General features: G+C 45.9%; 2 protein-coding genes across 9 annotated transcripts in view; one reads left to right on the top strand and one right to left on the bottom strand.

Annotated features, from left to right (window-relative positions):
- The window catches only part of LOC139352056 (sodium-driven chloride bicarbonate exchanger-like), a 36,084-nt gene extending 29,937 nt beyond the window's left edge, over positions 1-6,147 (bottom strand). For 2 of the 7 annotated variants that reach the window (XM_070994099.1, XM_070994095.1), the window contains exons 1-2: positions 5,848-6,147; positions 4,314-4,343 (exon numbers count right to left, since the gene is read on the bottom strand). In XM_070994099.1, the coding sequence (XP_070850200.1) occupies positions 4,314-4,343; positions 5,848-5,895 (78 nt within the window). In that variant the 5' untranslated portion in view covers positions 5,896-6,147. Of the gene's footprint in view, positions 1-212; positions 664-4,313; positions 4,344-5,847 lie in introns of those variants that run through there. The other 5 variants (XM_070994096.1, XM_070994102.1, XM_070994100.1 and 2 more) reach the window with 4 other exon arrangements.
- Positions 6,148-7,188: 1,041 nt separating this feature from the next.
- stk24b (serine/threonine kinase 24b (STE20 homolog, yeast)) lies at positions 7,189-16,535 on the top strand. 2 transcript variants are annotated; one of them, XM_070994105.1, is made up of 12 exons: positions 7,375-7,511; positions 7,935-8,174; positions 10,806-11,036; positions 11,390-11,446; positions 12,538-12,646; positions 12,963-13,120; positions 13,859-14,044; positions 14,129-14,277; positions 14,568-14,691; positions 14,771-14,839; positions 15,029-15,165; positions 15,277-16,535. In XM_070994105.1, exons 2-12 carry the CDS (start codon positions 8,133-8,135, stop codon positions 15,311-15,313), a joined length of 1,299 nt encoding a protein of 432 aa, XP_070850206.1. In that variant the 5' UTR covers positions 7,375-7,511; positions 7,935-8,132; the 3' UTR covers positions 15,314-16,535. The 2 variants fall into 2 exon arrangements, with proteins under 2 accessions (XP_070850205.1, XP_070850206.1); XM_070994104.1 differs by having other exon boundaries at positions 7,189-8,174.
- The last annotated feature ends 1,318 nt before the right edge of the window (positions 16,536-17,853 follow it).

The following is a 17,853-nucleotide window of genomic DNA, read 5'->3' as shown; positions in this document are numbered from 1 at the left end:
CAGTAAAACAGTAAGACACTGTTCATCTGCTGTGGCTACCACTGAACCTCAATGTCACCACAATAGTGCATCCAAATCAGCCTTAAACTTAACTTCGCAAATTTTTGCATGTTGCCAAAATCAACAAAACTCCATGGTTGCTACCTGTTTCTAATTTTAATTCCAGCAAAGTCACAGAAATGCGAAGAGCGTGGAAGATCAGAGTGACCTACCTGATAAATAAATCCTTTATTGTGGTCCACCGAGAGCATGCTTCCTGTAAGGTCGGGGCAGGATGCCCGCTAACTCCCCTTGTGCTTGCGGCAATGGTAAGACGAGAGGCTAAGGCTCAGGGCCTGAGCCCCACTCTGGACTCAGAGAGTGTGTTTGTGATTGTGTGGAGATTCAGAGAGAATAGCAGACAAAGATAGAGTCAGCTCCTCTGTTGGGCTCTCAGTCAAACCCTCTCCTCTCCTCAGCCGCTCTCCTCAGCCGCTCTTCCCATGCTGGAATATGGCAGCAGCCTCACTTCGAAAAGCCCCGTGAACACAACATAAAAACAAAAGCAGGGAGCTCAGCACAGCTCCGACTCTGCCTCTGCCTCCAACGGCTTTCATCCAGGGTAGCATCAAATGTTTCTGACAAGCGTCCATCCGCCAATCCCCCCAGAGAGATTAGCGCTCTGACATCACCGATGCTGTGCCGTGCACAGTTCTGCTCTGCTGAGCCTCCAAGCTCTGTTACCTAAGAGAAGCCTTAGGTCGCAGGGAGTCAAACAGCACCATCTTGCACGAGGGGCTTCACACAGTCCCGGTACAGCTCACAGCTACACATGCCGTGGTCACTGCACACCTCAAGCAGAAGAAGCACTGAGCAGGGCTGGCATTGCAGTCTGACTGCATACAGCATGTGCATCTTTAAGTGCATGTGCCTGTGTGTCTGCACAACCTACCTGAGGCAAAGAAGCTGCTCTCTGGCTGGAGTGCATTGTCAGCGAAACTGTGATCGAGACATGGTGTGCTAGAAACAGATCCGGAGGAACAAGCAACTATTTTTGCTGCACTGCCTGAGATGCCTGTCAAATTACCATAATGCCGCCTTTGTGCTTCATGTCATCTGATATTTCTTGAAGTTTCAAGAGCAAAGATGACTTGTGACGCTCACATGACACAGCAGAATCACACTTATCTCGTTTTCTAAATGCCTCTCTCCTCATCTTACCATCTGTCTCTCACGTTCTCCGTGCAGCTCTGTGCCCTCTTCTTCTACGTACCTCCATGCCCTCTTCATCCTCCTCTCCACTGACACTGCTATAATTAACCATGGAAAGGAGCACAGCCGGTCTAGGCTCCTAGCTGCGGTGGGGAGGCTTCCTGCCTGCCTGCCAGTTTTGCACAGTTGGATCACCAAATCAAACAGAGATTTCACACTGATCCAAGAACACCACGCTCAAAAGAACAAGCCCGGGCAACTCCAGCAGACTTCCTCCGTCTGTTCTCACTGATCTTCTCCAACCTGACCAATCATCCAGCACCTAACTGGACAGCCTGGCAGACAGCCTGCTGTTATGTCAGGGTCGTAATTAGGACCACGCCAGTCAAATCCAAGTCAAATCCAAGACCAGGTCCATTTGAGTTCCTGTCAAGAAGTGCTTGACGGGGTTTCAAGACCAGCAAAGGGATTTAGCTCCGTAACCTTCACTGCGCAACAAATGATACCACAGCCACAAAAAATACAGTCATGTACAGGGACAGTTCAAAGAGTCTCCAGTTCAATCACTGAGTTTCAACGCTCAAGGGACATCAATCTGCAGGCTCCCCATAGCAATGTTCATGCTTTACCAGCTGATCCACAGGCTACACAAGTGACGGCTAAACATCTCCATCAACCAAAAGAGACTACCTCCCTTCCATTTCCCTGATGAGTGGCAGCAGCTCAGAATAGAGTCAAATAAAGGATATGTCAATGCATTGACCATTATTTTGCTATTCTGGGACACAATGCACAAGATACTGACTAATCAATCAGTGCCTGGGAGTCTGTGGAGTCCAGGGCAGTCCTCTACGCTTTTCATACCGGTGGGAAATTAGACAAAGCATGAATAAAATTACACATTTTTAAAACCGCTTTAGAGCAGCAGGAATGTTTCAATGAATCCAGCAGTGGTGCAAACAAGTCCACGTCACAAAAGCAACCAAAGATACCTGCCAGCACCTCTGAAGCTCACTAATTAACACTATTATTTGGCTGGTAACTTCCAGAAGAGTGTTTGTGGTCCAGCAACACTAACCGGCTACTGGACGTTTAGCTAGTTTTATAGTTGGCATTTCCCCAAACCTTACACTATTTCTTCAAGATCAGTTGAATGTCACAGCCCTGAAACTGTCTCATCTGGGGTTTCACCAGTCTTTTTCTGGTTAAAATGAGTCCACAAAGTATCTAATATTTGATGCAGTATAAAAGCACTTTTTTCATATTGTTTGGATGTATTCAAACACTAAGATTTGAGCTCATCTATTTATGACATTTTGGAGCATCATGGTACCATCAGCTGTAGCCCATTTTTGCTTTGACAATCGATGCATAACTCAGGTATCAAACAGCACAGGTGATAAATATCCCTGCGTCCTCACAAAAAGTAGGAATACAGAAGTCTGAAATTCTGGGAGGCTTCACGGTTTGGCCAGTGGCAGAGGCTTTGTGCTCAGCCTTGTCCTCAGCCTGGCTCACAGCCCACAGTTGCATAAGCAATATTTTGTCAGAACAGATGACATGGATGCATCAAAACTCTTCTCTCCAGCCGGCTCGATTGTCTGCTTCCACTCACATCCTGTGAGCTCTTCAAAGCCATTTCCCTTAATTCCCATTATCTATTTTTATTTATTTACCCAGCATGTTCTCAGCCTCGCGTGGCTGCCAGATGCATTGTGACATGTGTGACAATTGTGATCTAAAAATACATGACATCTGCTAGAAAAGCTGGCTAATCAAAGATGTAAACCAAATACAGATGTGCATCATTACTGTAGATTATAGGTTACAGACAAGATGGATTAAGAACCAAATCTGATCACACTTCTGCCATCAGGAAAACAGAAAGCGTGCCTGATAATCTGCCGAATATTTTACTTTTCTAACTTTGAATTACTTCCTCAATGGTGTTCAGATCCTTTATTTAAGTAAAAGTCTAATACAACAACGCAACAAGTTAAAATGTATCTGAAATATCAAAAGTGAAAGCACTTATTTTGCAGCAAACATCAGGATTGATGGGTCTCTTATTCTTTTATACGTATGTCATTGATAGTAAATATAGATGCATCTTGAGGTGGAGCTAGTTTGAACTACTTTATGTCGAGTTGTGCCTCTCCGAAGGGGTCATAAGTTGCACAAATTTGGTGTTATTTTGGCATTTTTCTCTAATTGTTGAACAGTCACTGAAATGAAACCATGGGAGATATTTGATATGACTGACTGAAACACACTACTGCCACATTATCACCTCTATAGTTCATACTGCAAACTTATGAGCAAACATTTCAGACACTGGGCAACATTCACGGGGATTTGTAAGTACCAATATTTCCTTTTAGCTCTGTTTTGGTTTCCTGAAGGAAAATTCTGTCTTTTTATGGCTGCTAAATGCTCCCATTCCCATCATTTGACATGTTGGGAGTGAGAACAGGTTGTGTATAGCACATTGAAAAATGAGGCTAAAGTCGCGTAGAGGGCATTAAAAAGTGACACCATGGGTCCTGAACAAGCATCCGTATGTGACATGCTGGTACGGTGGATACTTTCAGGATTTTAGCAGAATGAAGCTGCTGGAAACAACGCTGATGGAGGCAGCCAAAAGCCAAAACAACGAGCTGAAAGAAGCTAAAGCTTTCTGCGGAGCTGAGGGGAACTGCAGAGTCTCTGCTGTCACCATGAGAGACAGCATTTACACAAAAGCAGTCATGTGATTCATTAATCTATTATCGTGTGTTTTTCTGCGTAAAGTAACTGTGACGTAGAAGCATTAAGTAGCAGGGCACACTCAATTAAGCACAAATACCTCAAATGTAATGAATTACTTTCCTTCTTAAAGCTCTTTACAGACTTGCTTTCACATAACAGTCAGCACATTTCTGGTGACCTCCTTTTTATTATTCTGGCCTTGACCTTTACATTTTCTGATTTTATTACCTCTTGCTATTGATTTTCAGATCATATCCTTGTGTTTTTAAACCGGTCTGTAACAAGTGCGTTAAATTGAGTTGTCACTGATATTACTGAGCAGATCAATAGGACATTTTTGCAGGGCTGATGAAGCGAATGAGAGATGTACTCACCACATCTTTATTCTCTTGGGAACTTTGCTCCTGCAAGTCAAAGAACATCAAGAAATCAATCGACAGGACAAAAGCAAGACGTGGATTCTTCACTGTCACACTGGATGCTCTTAACTTGTGCCAACTCAAAACCACTGAGAGACGGGCATTAGTAATGATGCATTCACATAAAGCCCTTCCTGCTGTAAATTAAACACACTCTCATGCTTGACCTTGAGAACCCGGTAACCTGGTAGAACGGGGTAGTTTTTGTTGTGTGAGGAGCCCCCGAGATCCTCGCCATGCTAACACCTCACATACCCGTACGCATCCTGGTGAAACCATGACAACGCATTTGCTTGCCGTGTAGGCGGAGGGACAGGGGAAGCAGCAACGAGCTACAACAACAGGAGAAGCGAGCACACTGCATTGAGACTGCAGGGGAAACAGAAGAGACATCCCACGCCACATCAGGCTTCACTGGAAGCTCTGGAAAACCGAGTCCTCATGTAACACGTCCACAAATAGAACAAAACAAGGAGGGTATTGATTTGCCTCCAGAGCAACTGTTGCTTTTAAACATGGTGGCACAAAGCAGGCACATTTCATCTCTCCTCTGGCGTTTCATTCTTCTTCTTGTTCTTCTTCTTCTTGGTACAGGCTCACCTGAATGCTAATGGGGGGGGGGGGCTGACCTGCAGAAGTAGGCTCTGTCTTCAATGTGCTGCATTTGAGACATACTCAGTTGGGACTCTGCCACTGAGCTCTGACCTGAGGGGGACACTTACTGGACCTGTTTGGTTCCTCTGGTGCTCCAGCATCATCCTGATCCCACTCTGGAGAGGATACGGGAGGGGAGGGATAACCACTCACATGTGACACAATCTGACGCCTGAATTTATGCTAATGTGTACAAATAGGCTAAATTGGTTATGAATAATAATCCAGGGAGCTTGTTCCATCCAGCTGATGAGACATACACCTCCCTCTGTCTCCTCACTGTTGGGATCAAACACTTGGTGCTCTCATCTCATACTGTATGCTTCAAGCAACAGCTTGGCACAAAACTGGTAATCCGATCATTTGTCTGAGAGGCAACATATCATGGATCCATCCCATGCAGACAGTAAGGTGCCACTGATTAACTGTAGCTGCTGTGTAACATCGCATCAACCTGTACAGTGCATCACAAATGCCTTCTGTTTGAAGGTGTGGGCGTTTGTAGTGAGAGAGATGCAGAATCCGCTCAAATATAAATTGTGTACGCGGTGAAAGCATCAGTTGTGTCAATTTGTGGTGCGCAACATCCACGTTTGTCATGATATGCAGGCGGCACGACCAGCAAAGCAGTCAAAATATGGGTCATTTTGATTTACAAAGGGATTGAACGTGAATACACTGATGGGACGTTTCATTACAACTGTGCCTGTTTTTATTCTAAAGGGAAATTACATAAGCTGACGACCAACAACCCATTCAGCTTTGTCTAATATTCAGAGCTACAGTACACGAAACTGGACATAAACACAACAATAGCGTGTCTGGTTAGTCTTACCGTTGGTAAGAGCGGCTCCATTTGAGCTCCTTGATCCGTGATGTCCATCTTTTCTTCTCCTTGGCTTCACAATAGACAAGTCGTGATGCGCCGCTGCGCTTCTGTCAAACGCTGCTTGAAGACGAGGTTGGCTTTTGTGATTTCTCTTTTTTTTCTTTTCTCCCCCTCTCACATTCACCGGCCGGGTTTTCTCAAATGGAGGTGGCACAGCATTCCCGTCCTGCCCTACATAATTTACGCATGAAGGAGGGAGGTAGTGCTTCCCATTACACGCGTTTCAGCCCTGGGCGCGCTGATGATGAGGCGCACAGGCGAGACGCGCTGTGCGCACATTTTCACCCTGAAATTCATCTGTTAGGACTAATCCTCCATACGTGCGTATTTCTAGCCACACAAGCAGGCTTTATATGTGGAGATATGTTAGTCTAAATGACAGCCGGCGCATGTTTATCACCCAATTGTGAATTTAAAACGTCTCATCCATGAGGTATCACCATGATATCACGCTGAAACAGTACTGCTATGGCATCTCTGTTTCATTTCTCCTGCAGAGGTCAGAGCCCTCTTGGCAGTGAAATTCATTTTAAAGGCAGCAGCAACAATCACACACTCATGTTGCAATGCCTTTCGAGTGGAGACAGTGTGTCCTCTTCGAGGGACGCACACAGGCCCTCTGTCAGAACAGGTCGAAAACAGCCGCAGCCGTCTGCACTCGCCCCAGATTCAAATGATTGTGCATTAAATGATCGTGGAGGGGAAGAAAGCATCATGCAGCAATGCACTGGCCATCCCAGTATTTATTGTAGCTGCAGCACGCGATGGTGCACCGGCATCAGCATCCAGATTACACAAGCACGCCGCCGCAGTGAAGTTTATCCACTGGCGCCCTCCTGTGGTAAAACGCACGAAACGTCAATTAGACTGAGCGCAATTAGCGCTGCCGCACAGCAAATTACTTTGGCTGGGAAATCATTAAAATCCGATTTACTCACAGTGCAATTGTGTTATCTCTGTTCAGAGGAAGGCAGTTTAATGCTGTTACACGAATGTCCTTCCAGAGAAGACAAGATGCTGCGACATGACTGCGTTATTGGATTAAAGATGAACGCAGCATTTAATAATAAAAAGTTGATTATGGTATGATTTCGGACAGGTAAGCTAAGTGCAGGGATTCCCCGGATGAGGCACAGAGCCTCATCCAGGGTCCCTGACAGGCTTTCAGAGTACCCCATAGTAATCTGACAAGCGATTTAATCAGCACCTCTCATTTGATTCAGCTCTGTAAAGGATAACATGGCTAATTAGCTTAATTAGCTCACTATCGCAGTCTGTCTGCACCACGCCGCAGTTACCAACTGGCATCCTTTTCTCAGATGGGACTCCGCGGTGCACAGCCATAACAACATAATTTAATAGTCAAAAACTTTTACGGGGACCTGGGTCCGTCCACCTGGCACCAACACCTTGGGAGACAAGTCAGGATGTTGTTGTTGATCCGGATCCGGATCCGGATCCGCCCAGCCAGGCGTCACAGCACCGACAAGATGGCCGAGAGTACGGGACGAAAGTGAGGGAGGAAACAAAAACACTGGCGAGCTATCCTTGCCGCGGATGCCAGATCTGTAGGGCCGTTGAAGACTGGTTAAAGCAAAGATAAAAGCTCGGTAATCGGTTTGTTCCAGACTCCGTTCTTGGGGTGTCATTTGCGGTATGCAGACAAATTGTGCTCCGAGCCAGCTCGCTGACGGAACGTTGGTCAGGTTGTCTGCGTTGGCTAGCTAGCTAGCGAGCTAACCAACCATGTTAGCTAGCTGACAACACCGTTAGCGAGAGAATACGCGTTCAGAAAGTGACAGTGAGGTCATTTTACAATACACAGTTGCTGCTACTTCTTCGTCTCTTTCGTTGCAACAGTAAACCCCCCCAAGTGGAAAAAAAAATCTGACTTAGCGCACCGGTTAACGCTTAGCCAGCTGGTTAGCAAACTAACATTGCGGATTTCTTGTTTGCAGCTTCAGAGTTAGCATTAGCGAACGTCTGTTAGCTTGCTCAGCTGTTTTGGATGACTTGGGGTTGTTCCGACACAGGGGAGGTACACCAGCGTGTGTGGAAGGACGTTTTTCTCTCCACATAAAAGTACCTGAACGGTTCTCGGCAGGCCCGCGCAGCCAGGTGTCCTGGAAGATTGCTAACACTGACGGCACCACAGCCGGGACTGTAAACACAGGTCAAGCCGAGGAGAGCCCTGCGTTGTCGCACGAGGCGCAGACCCAGTCAGCATCACTATGGCCCATTCTCCAGTTCAGGGCAACCTGCCGGGGATGCAGGTAAGCCAAACGTCTTTTGAGTTTGTTCCGCAGTAAGTAGTTGAGGTCACTGCAGAACAAAATGTACACTCTCGGACTCCCTGCTGTGGGCTTGTGCAGCGCACACCTTTCAAACTCAAGTGTGAAATCTCATCCTCTTGCGATCGGAAGTCGGACACATTTCAAAGATCATGATGCATCTAATTGTTACGGAATGAAACGCATGTCAGGCGTGTAGCTGATGTCACAGTCTGCTGAAAGACATCCAGGGCAGCATGGCAGAAAGTTAATTTACATATCTGCTATGTCGTCATATTAGTTTACTGTCACGCCGTCAGCCCCTGAACGCAACATCTTTGCAACAGTAACACATGCACTGAACACAAAATACCCAGAGCTCTCTGGGTCCCCTGTACAAAGACAGCATTATGCACACATGAGCCTTGTTCTAGCCTCTGCTGCTATCTTTAGGAGTTTGCCTATAGGGGATAATTGTGTTGGGTAGATAACCAGTGGAGATAACAGCTCCTGATGTAAACTGCCTCATGCACTAGATTACATTCCCTGTGCGGGCTCGTTAGCGGATATCTCTGGTTTGGTTTGCATGCAGATTCAGAATCTGGGGGAGGATGCATCAGAGGCAGATGAACTGCTGGGATTTTGGCACCATTAAAGGCTCCAGTCCATTTAGAGCACAATAACTCATGCTACACTGTGAAGACGGTATTTGGTGCCAGTCCCAGCGATTGTTCTTAAATTAACCTGCAGGACACAGAGGCGAGTGCAATCAGAGTTTGAGCTTGACGGTCGAATCTTTTTTAGCAATATTTTCACATTTCAAAGACTCATTTAATGCATGTCTAAATCTATCAGTGGAAGCTGTAAATCAGGCAGCAAAAGCCCACATTTGCCTGCAGTTTGACTTGAAACTCATGATCCAGTTTGACCCCTTATTCCCAAACAAAGCATCTTATTGTTAATAAAATCTTACTTATCCCTTTATCGCTTCTTAATCCGCTCTGCACCACACTTTGAATCAGCGGGATCACTGTTTAGTTTCTTGAGTAAATCTCTTTCATGGCACCAAAATGATCTCCTCTGGTGACATAAGGATCCCTTCTTGCGTAAGGCAGCTGTTTTCATTTTTAGCCATCTCAGAATGGGCACGTTGACCCTTTCTGTACTCCGAAAAGGTCATAAAAGGAAGTTGTTTTTGTCGGTGCCTGCTGTTGTGTTTCCTACATAACAGCCTCTGGAGAGTAAAGTCATTGTAGTTCACATCTCGCTGTGTTCAAGTAGGTTTTTTCTCCTCCATGCATCACTCAGATACTACAGTGTGCTACCCCAGAAAAGTTGGAAACTTACTGTAACTTACTGTATTCACTCAACACATTTTCAGCTTTTTTCTGTTCTAATAAACACTTCAAATCTCCTCTGAAGACACTTTGAAGTCATACGACAGCACTGCATTTGTCTCTCCTGGTCTTCTGGGCTCAAGACGAGTTATAATTGTGTCTCAGAGTGCCAACGGTCCTTTTTGGCTGTACAGCTAATAGGATGTTAGAGATGTTTCATCATTACATCCCAGCACAAACTGGCTCATTTACAGTCCCACCACGTGATCTGTCCCAAACCATGAAAATCAGGAAAGAGGGGGTCAGAAGAGGTGACATACGGGGCCATTTCTGTCCCTGTCAGGTCAGGTGTCAAATGCTTACCTGCATGAGGATGTACCTGAGGTTCTCTGCAGGGTCCACTGATTCAGAATGAATGCATTTCATTTATAATCTTCATCGTCTAAACAAGAAAAAAAATTAAGAAGTGATGACCAATGGGATGCAGCCCTTACCCCCCCATCACCTTTGGAGGCCTGCTATTGGCTGAGTCAGTGGTTGAAGGCGGGCACTGTGGTTAGACATAATTGTAGTTCTTATTTTAAAATGCTGACGACTCACCGCACTCGACTCAGAAGAGTCGCTCCAGGACTCTGTTAAGAGTTTCTTTTAGCTTCTTTATGGAAACCCTGAAAAAGCCTTTTTGACTTTGACTCACGAGTGAAAGTTTCAGACCATATTTGCCTAAATGGAGTCAACAGCAGAGCTGCAGTCATTTTTCAAGCAAAAAACAGCCAAAAATTGCTGCTGTAGCCACTCAAATTTTGAGATTTTATCTACTCTTATCTGTTATTTTATTGTAAAATTGAATATCTTTGACTTTTGGCCTCTTGTTTGGACAAAACAAAACATCTGAAGTTCGATGCCGAGAAGCTGTTTTATGACATTTCACAGCCCGATCGATTAATGAAGGGGCAGGCAATGAACCCCAGGGGTGCAGCGTGGTACTGAGAGGGCTGAATGTGTTATTTTAGTGGCATATTTTGTGTTATTTAAATTCTTCTTAACATGCATCTTGTCCAATTGTTGCACTCTTTCCCTTTCATTCTCCTGTGTCTCTCTGTGTACACAAACACAAGGTGTTGCAATGAATGAATTAATTTATCCTGTAAGAATGGCACCCTGCCGGTGTTTCCTATTTACTCCCCAACATTCAGTTCTTTTCAAACATTCCTTTTTCTTTCTTTATTTTAAATCCGCCTCCCCTCCCCCCCCCCCCCCCCCCCCCCCGCTTTGTTCCCCCTCCCGTCACCGGCAGAATGCCAAAGCTGACCCGGAGGAGCTGTTCACCAAGCTGGAGCGCATTGGCAAAGGTTCGTTTGGCGAGGTGTTCAAAGGCATCGACAATCGCACCCAGAAAGTGGTGGCCATCAAGATCATAGACCTGGAGGAGGCGGAGGACGAGATCGAAGACATCCAGCAGGAGATCACAGTGCTGAGCCAGTGTGATAGCCCCTTTGTCACCAAGTACTACGGCTCGTACCTGAAGGTTTGTTTCACACATGCTGACGCAGGACGCGGCTCTGGTCCACATAATGTGCATCAATAGTTCAGTATTTTTGCATCCGTCCCCCATAAATCAAACCTCCGTGTGAGCAAATGGAATGAGACATAAAAGGATTTCTCTTCCTCTACCGGCTTCTTCCCTGAATAATCCTAAATTAAAAAGGGATTAGCCTCAGACGTCTTCAGACACCCACCGAGCCCTTATTAGTGTCATCATGACTTGTTTAGGAAGGCACCTGGCTCTCGACATCTCTGAGTAAGTCAGTAACTTCCTTCACAACCCAGCAGTGAAATGCACTAAACGACCGCTGTCTGTCTCTGTCTCCACTCTTCCAGGACACTAAGTTATGGATCATCATGGAGTATTTAGGAGGAGGCTCCGCGTTAGATTTGGTAAGTGATTCCTGCTCCATGTTTGTGTTGCACTAAGCTCTGCACTGTCTCCCAGATCACCCAAAAAGACGATAAAACATCAATATAATTGCTTTGTGGAGGTGGTAAACACTTCCTACCAACCTCCACAATGCTGTGAAATAAATAGAAGTTAGACTGATATATACACTGCTCTCTGAAGCTGACGATGATGATGTTTTAAATGATCTCTGGGATTGAATTCTTACCTTTTGCACACCCCGATGCTGCTGATTTGGTTTGAGGGCCAAAAACTCTGATCTCCTCCTCCCGTCTCTGTCCAAAAAGAAAGACAGAGTTACTCCAGATAATCCACAGACATGACTCTGAGCTGTTTTGTTGCCTGGAGATGCAGTTGGCAGGCATATTCAAGAGTAAGAAGAAAAACTGTTCACACCAAGGTTGTGAATAACCATGCTGACATTCATCCAGATCTTGGCAAATCACACTAAAACCATCTTAATGCCATGTAAGCGATGTATGAAAAATACATTTTCTGCTTCAGGTTTGGGAGCCTCCAGCTTATTCCCACTGAAGATATAAACCTTTAAAACAGCTCACACACATAGTTTCATGTAAAAGAAGGCCAAATGATTTCCTAAAACAGCTGGCCACTGTAGTTTTTATCAAACGTTTCTCAAACAGGAGGAAATAGTGCATTTGTAGGGGACTATTTTTAGCTGAGGCTTAATCCACATTTGGTGCTCTAGTGAGTATTTCTGGCAGCAGGACGGTGTGTGTGGGATTGAGTCAAAATAAACCGCTGTGTGTGTTCGTGGTAGGGAACATGTCACCCAGTCCAACAGCGTGGCTCATGCGCGTGTTTTTAATAGTTTTTGGACAGTAACAGAGCACTATGGTGCAGAGGATTCACATATCAGGCTTCGGTTACTCACAGCCGTGTGATCTAATGTAACGTTAGGTGCACTGCTCCTTTAATCTGGATCAGAGTTGTGTTTTTAGCTTTGCATAAGTTCCTCATTGCTGTCCCTCTCCTGTCAGCCCTGTTGGAACAAATTATCCCGAGGCTCAGCCGACACCCACGGCTCACGGTCTTTGTTTCTCTTCTAAAGATGGAGCCTGGAGCTCTGGACGAGACCCAGATCGCCACAATCCTGAGAGAGATCCTCAAGGGCCTGGAGTATCTCCACTCTGAGAAGAAGATCCACAGGGATATCAAAGGTAGCTGACAGACCGGGAGTGCTGCTATTAGAGGACGCAAGTTTCAGCATCAGCGAGCACACTTAAATATCACATGGCACCTTAATGGTATTGACGTCCTTTTATGGTTTCATTCAGTCTGTAGTTTGTGTTTCGTCGGGGGAATTGAGATGAACGCTGCGGCGGTTCGCTAAAAGGCTCCTGACAGTTGTTCCCCCTTTGATTAAATAAATGGGTGACGCTGATGAATGGCATTGACAGAAGTGTCTGATGACGCGGCATTGGCTTCTCGCTCAGCGCGATCACGTCAACCTCCCATCTGTCCTCCCCTCCGCAGCTGCCAACGTGCTGCTGTCCGAGCAAGGAGAGGTGAAGCTGGCGGATTTCGGCGTGGCGGGACAGCTCACCGACACTCAGATCAAACGCAACACCTTCGTCGGCACGCCCTTCTGGATGGCGCCCGAGGTCATCAAACAGTCGGCGTATGACTCTAAGGTAAGACGGCGGGTTGCGTCTGCGCTGTGCACCATTACACTCGTCTCGCTGCATTGATTTGCATTTCTCTATCAGGTCGCACTTTGGAACAGTGCTAACAAACACTGCTGTCAGACTGCGCCCTGCGGGAACGTCACGTTGCCATTATAGTGACAGAGAGCAGGATACTCTGGATATTTAAGCTGCTACTACTGTAATAGTTACCCTGTGGAGTTTGATACTACCAGTGCTTTGTTTGCACAGTGTTGTGCACGCAGCGGCGGAGTGTGTGACCACGTGTGACACAGTGCACACCCTCGCCGATCATTTTACGCCGTTCTGCCTATCAACACTTGGTTGTTGTAATGAGCAAGCAACGCGCCAGCGGAAGCGGATGTAAACGATGCATGATCAGTATGAGAAACACTGAATGTAAACATTTGTTAGTTTTTTTCTCACCATGCAGAGAAAGTGTACTGCTGCAGGTGTAAAGTAATAGTACGCTTTAAATGAGGTCATCCATTTATATGATGAAGACACAGAGCGAGCAGGGCTGGTCAGAGCAGCTTTTTTTAAACCACAGCAAACCGTCCTTTAACTCTCGACGGACAGCTGCAATCTGGAAGGCGAGGGTCACATGACCAATCAGGTCGGTCGAGCTAATGCTGCTGATCAGGCGCTAATCTGTTAGCATGTTTACTGCCTGCTGTCCACTCGTGTAAATTCGAAGTTTTCACCACATCTCTCTGTGTGTTTCAGGCTGATATCTGGTCTCTGGGCATCACAGCCATCGAGCTGACGAAAGGCGAGCCGCCACACTCGGAGCTCCACCCCATGAAGGTTTTATTCCTCATCCCAAAGAACAACCCGCCCACGCTGGAGGGCAACTACAGCAAACCGCTCAAGGAGTTTGTCGAGGCCTGTCTCAACAAAGAGCCCAGTTTTGTAAGGAGTTTTTTAGCGATTTTAAGGATCTTTCTGGTTTGTTTCTCCTTCTTGCGTCATGTGCTCATCTCTTCATTTCCACAGAGGCCAACTGCCAAAGAGCTGCTGAAGCATAAGCTGATCGTTCGCCATGCGAAAAAGACCTCCTACCTGACCGAGCTGGTGGACAAGTACAAGAGGTGGAAGGCAGAGCAGTCTAGAACCACAGAGTCCAGTTCTGATGAGTCTGACTCGTAAGTCTGATACCATCCTCATCACGTCAGATGTGAGCTTTTCCAGCAGAAATGCACCAGAGATTTCTGCTTGTCACTCACGTCGTCTTCGCGTTGCTTGTTTTCACTGCGTGTCATTATGCCGGCAGCTGTTTTGACTCCTCTAAAGTAAATTTGACCGAGGCAGACTCTGATCCTCTGTGCTGCTTTCCTCCCACATTTGTTATGATGAGCTTTAAGCACTTAACATGCGTGACTTCATTACTCATCCTGATCAATGTTCAAAGCCTCCTTAATTTCCGCCCAATCAGAGAGCAGGATGGCCAGGCATCGGGCGGGAACGACTTTGGCAACGACGACTGGATCTTCACCATCCGGGAGAAGGACCCCAAGAAGCTGCAGAACGGGGAGGGACAGTCAGGGGCGGCAGACCAGGTGAGAGCGCCACAGCTTCAAAAACAGATTGTCCTCCAGGTGCTGATTTCCTGTCTCAACTCTTTCTGTCTTTCCACAGACAAAAGACATTCCAAAGAGGCCTTATTCACAGAGCCTGGCCACAGTCATCTCTCCTGCATTAGCTGAGGTGAGGAGCTCTGCTCTAGGCTTGTGTAGAGGAACTGTCTGACCTTTCAGCTGATTTGCTTCTAACGAACGCTGGTGCCAATTACACCTAGATAGGTCCTCCACTTTGATTGAACTGCTTTTCTCATCTTGTCTGTCTCTTATGTATCTAACCAAATGTTTGCTGCCTCGCCTTCCTCCTCCCTCCCAGCTCAAGGCGAGACAGGAGCAGGTGAACGGGAACCCCATGGTCCTGGATGAGCTGAGGGAGGCCATCCTGCTGGCTGAGGAGGCCTACCCCGGCATCTCCGATTCCCTGGTGGCTCACATGGTCCACAGGCTCCAGAGGTAACGTCTGGCTCTGCTTTCCTGCGCAGACTAGACTGTAATCCAGATTGTCAGCACTTTTCTTTCATGCAGCAGATGATAATAATGTGCTGTCCTTGTTTTCTGTTACAGTTTCTCCACAAGCAGGACGTCCTCCTCCTCCCCCTAGTCATTGGCTCTCTGCCCCAGCCCTGCTCTCCCAGGCCCCCCACCCCCCCAACACCACAGCCACTTCAGAGGGTTAAAAGCCAGGGGTCAAGTCATTCAATACCAGCTGACCACGTTTGACCTCCCGTGTCGGGGGGCGGGGCTAATGGAGCCTGTAAAAATGACTGAACTCCGATGCGGAGGATAGCAGAGAGACTCTGGAGAGCTTCTTTTAGCCACGTGTGAGAGGAGAAGCTCGGGGGGCAGCAGAACCCGTCGAATCGGCCTTGAGGGGACAAGACTCAAAGTCAGAGCAACAGCCGAGGCAGACTCTGGGCTCTGTACACACCAGACTTCTCCAGCCTCACACCGCCGAGTCTCTGTGGAATTTGCTCGACAAGGAGCCGAAATCCCCCCCCCACCCCCCAAAATCCAAGACAAGACTTCATTCCCCCTCTTAAATATCCCAGAACCTCTGAAAGCATGCTTGATGAACCTGCAGGGACATTATCTTAGTGTGCAAGCTGTGTGTGTGCGTGCCTGAATGCACGACGTGTGTATGTGTGTGTGTGGGCACCTGCGCGTATGTGCGTGTGTATGTGTGCGCATGTGTGCTCACGCGTTATGTAAGACTCCCTGTTAAGGCAAATTGCAGCATTCTTAATGAAACCTCAGGTAAAGTGCTTTAAGTGGACTTTGTCCTCCGAGGCAGCGGGAGGAGGAGGAGGAGCAGGAGGAGGAGGGGGGTGGGTCGCCATGCTGTACATGATTACGAGATGTGGGAAATGAATCACTGTGTACAAAATGGTCATGCGCATTTTGTAGATATTGATGATGTTTAAAAGTAGATATTTAAAGATTTCAAATGTTACTCTGACAGACAGACAGACAGAACAGAAAATGCCTTGCCTTTTCAAGATACACACCTCCACATTCTGGCATTTCATCAAGAGGTTTAGTTTGTTTTCTTTTACTCGTTGGTGAGTGAAACTCAGTATTCATCCGCGTTTTCTTACTAAGTGACTGAGCTGCAATCTTCCATTCAATCACCTGCTGAATCATCCAACTAATTATGATACTGAGCTTATTTTGTTTAGAGGCAGAAGCTTTTCCTTTGTTTTTGTAGTCGGGGGAGGGGGGGGGACTCCTACCTGCGCTTATGTTGAAACAATTTAAGTCAGTTTTGAAATTGTTTAGGTCAAGGATGAAGGTAGATTTGTGTCAACAGTGGCTCTTAAATAAAAGTGTTGAGGACAGTTCAAAGGGGAACCACTGTGTACGGCTGATATCATGTGAAGTATTATTTTCTTGGCTTGTAATTTATCCTTTGCATTACTTAAAAGCTAAAGTGGAGTAACTGGCAAGGACCATCGTAGGCGATCGCGACACTCGCTCACGGCCAAACTGAAGCGCAGATCAGGACGAGCCAAGCCGCCGAGATCACCGCCAACCGTGTTTCCTCAGTCCAGACATTTCTGTTCTCACTTCCACACCACGCTAGAAGTGCCATGTCCTCTCTCATGCTTTCATCAGATGTTTGTAGTATGATTTGCACTTTTGTTTTTGTTTTTTTAATTTTCAGATTTTTTTTTTTTTTTTTTGCACTTTGAGAGTGTGTCGAGTATTTAAAGAAACCTATTAAGAGGGAAAAAAAGACGAAAAAAGTTGCTAATAGCCATGTTTTACTATATATGTTTACTTAAGAGTTCCAGAATTTACTACTGTGCTAATGCAGCAATAATGTTGAGGAGTTGCATCAAGTCACACTTGTCAACACAGGGATTGAAAGAAATTAAGAAATATCTGATATTTTTATAACTGCAAAGAGTTAAGTATGGAAATATGGAATGCTTTATGGATATGGGCACCTGCCTCTGGCAAAAAAATATCTATACCTTACAGAAAAACATATGCTACGGAAATAAAATGTGTACATTTGGTCTCCTTTATCATAGCTGACAGTTTATATTACTGTATATAATCTTTGCTTGTGTCATTTGAGGATTCCCAAGTTAAATGTAAGCTCCTTGTAAGCTTTCAAAGTGACATGAGAAATAAAGATCTAATGCTAACTGAGCACTTTGCGTCGTGCACGGATCATTTACTCCTGAAACTGGCTTCCAGTAAGATATAGAGTTGACTTTAAAGCACTGCTGCTTTACATTATACATTAAGACATTAATATGTACGTAGCACACGCACGTTACCTTTTTTTTTTTTTTTTTTTTAACAACGTACGGAATAACCAACTATCAACCAAGTCCTGACCCCAAACCATCCTCCCCGTTAGCTAACTTAGCTCATATTAACCATATGCTAGCAAAGTACCAAATAGCTAACGTTAGCTAACAGTTCAACCGCTAACAAAAATAATTTATTTATTTGACTTATGAGTGTATGTTGAGTGCATAACAGCAGCATACCTCCTTTTGGGCAGAGGTTTTCCTTCTTTTACTTGTTAACCCGCCAAAACTTTAAATTGTTGGTTGACCTTCCGTCATTTTCTTCATTTCCGGTCTCGCGGCGCTGCTCAGTCCATCGAGCGGTAGGGGTTGGGCGCAA

Source organism: Chaetodon trifascialis, chromosome 24, assembly GCF_039877785.1.
Source record: "Chaetodon trifascialis isolate fChaTrf1 chromosome 24, fChaTrf1.hap1, whole genome shotgun sequence".
Classification (NCBI taxonomy): Eukaryota; Metazoa; Chordata; class Actinopteri; order Chaetodontiformes; family Chaetodontidae; genus Chaetodon; species Chaetodon trifascialis.
The sequence above is the reverse complement of the archived record's forward strand: the minus strand, read 5'-3'. Positions and strand labels throughout refer to the sequence as shown.

What these genes read in the sequence shown, in the direction of transcription:
- stk24b (XM_070994104.1), top strand. Translation starts at nt 8,133, where the DNA reads ATGGCCCATTCTCCAGTTCAGGGCAACCTGCCGGGGATGCAG. An exon ending in AGTTCTGATGAGTCTGACTC is followed by an intron (nt 14,278 to 14,567) that starts GTAAGTCTGATA and finishes CCGCCCAATCAG; the next exon opens with AGAGCAGGATGGCCAGGCAT. An exon ending in AGTCAGGGGCGGCAGACCAG is followed by an intron (nt 14,692 to 14,770) that starts GTGAGAGCGCCA and finishes GTCTTTCCACAG; the next exon opens with ACAAAAGACATTCCAAAGAG.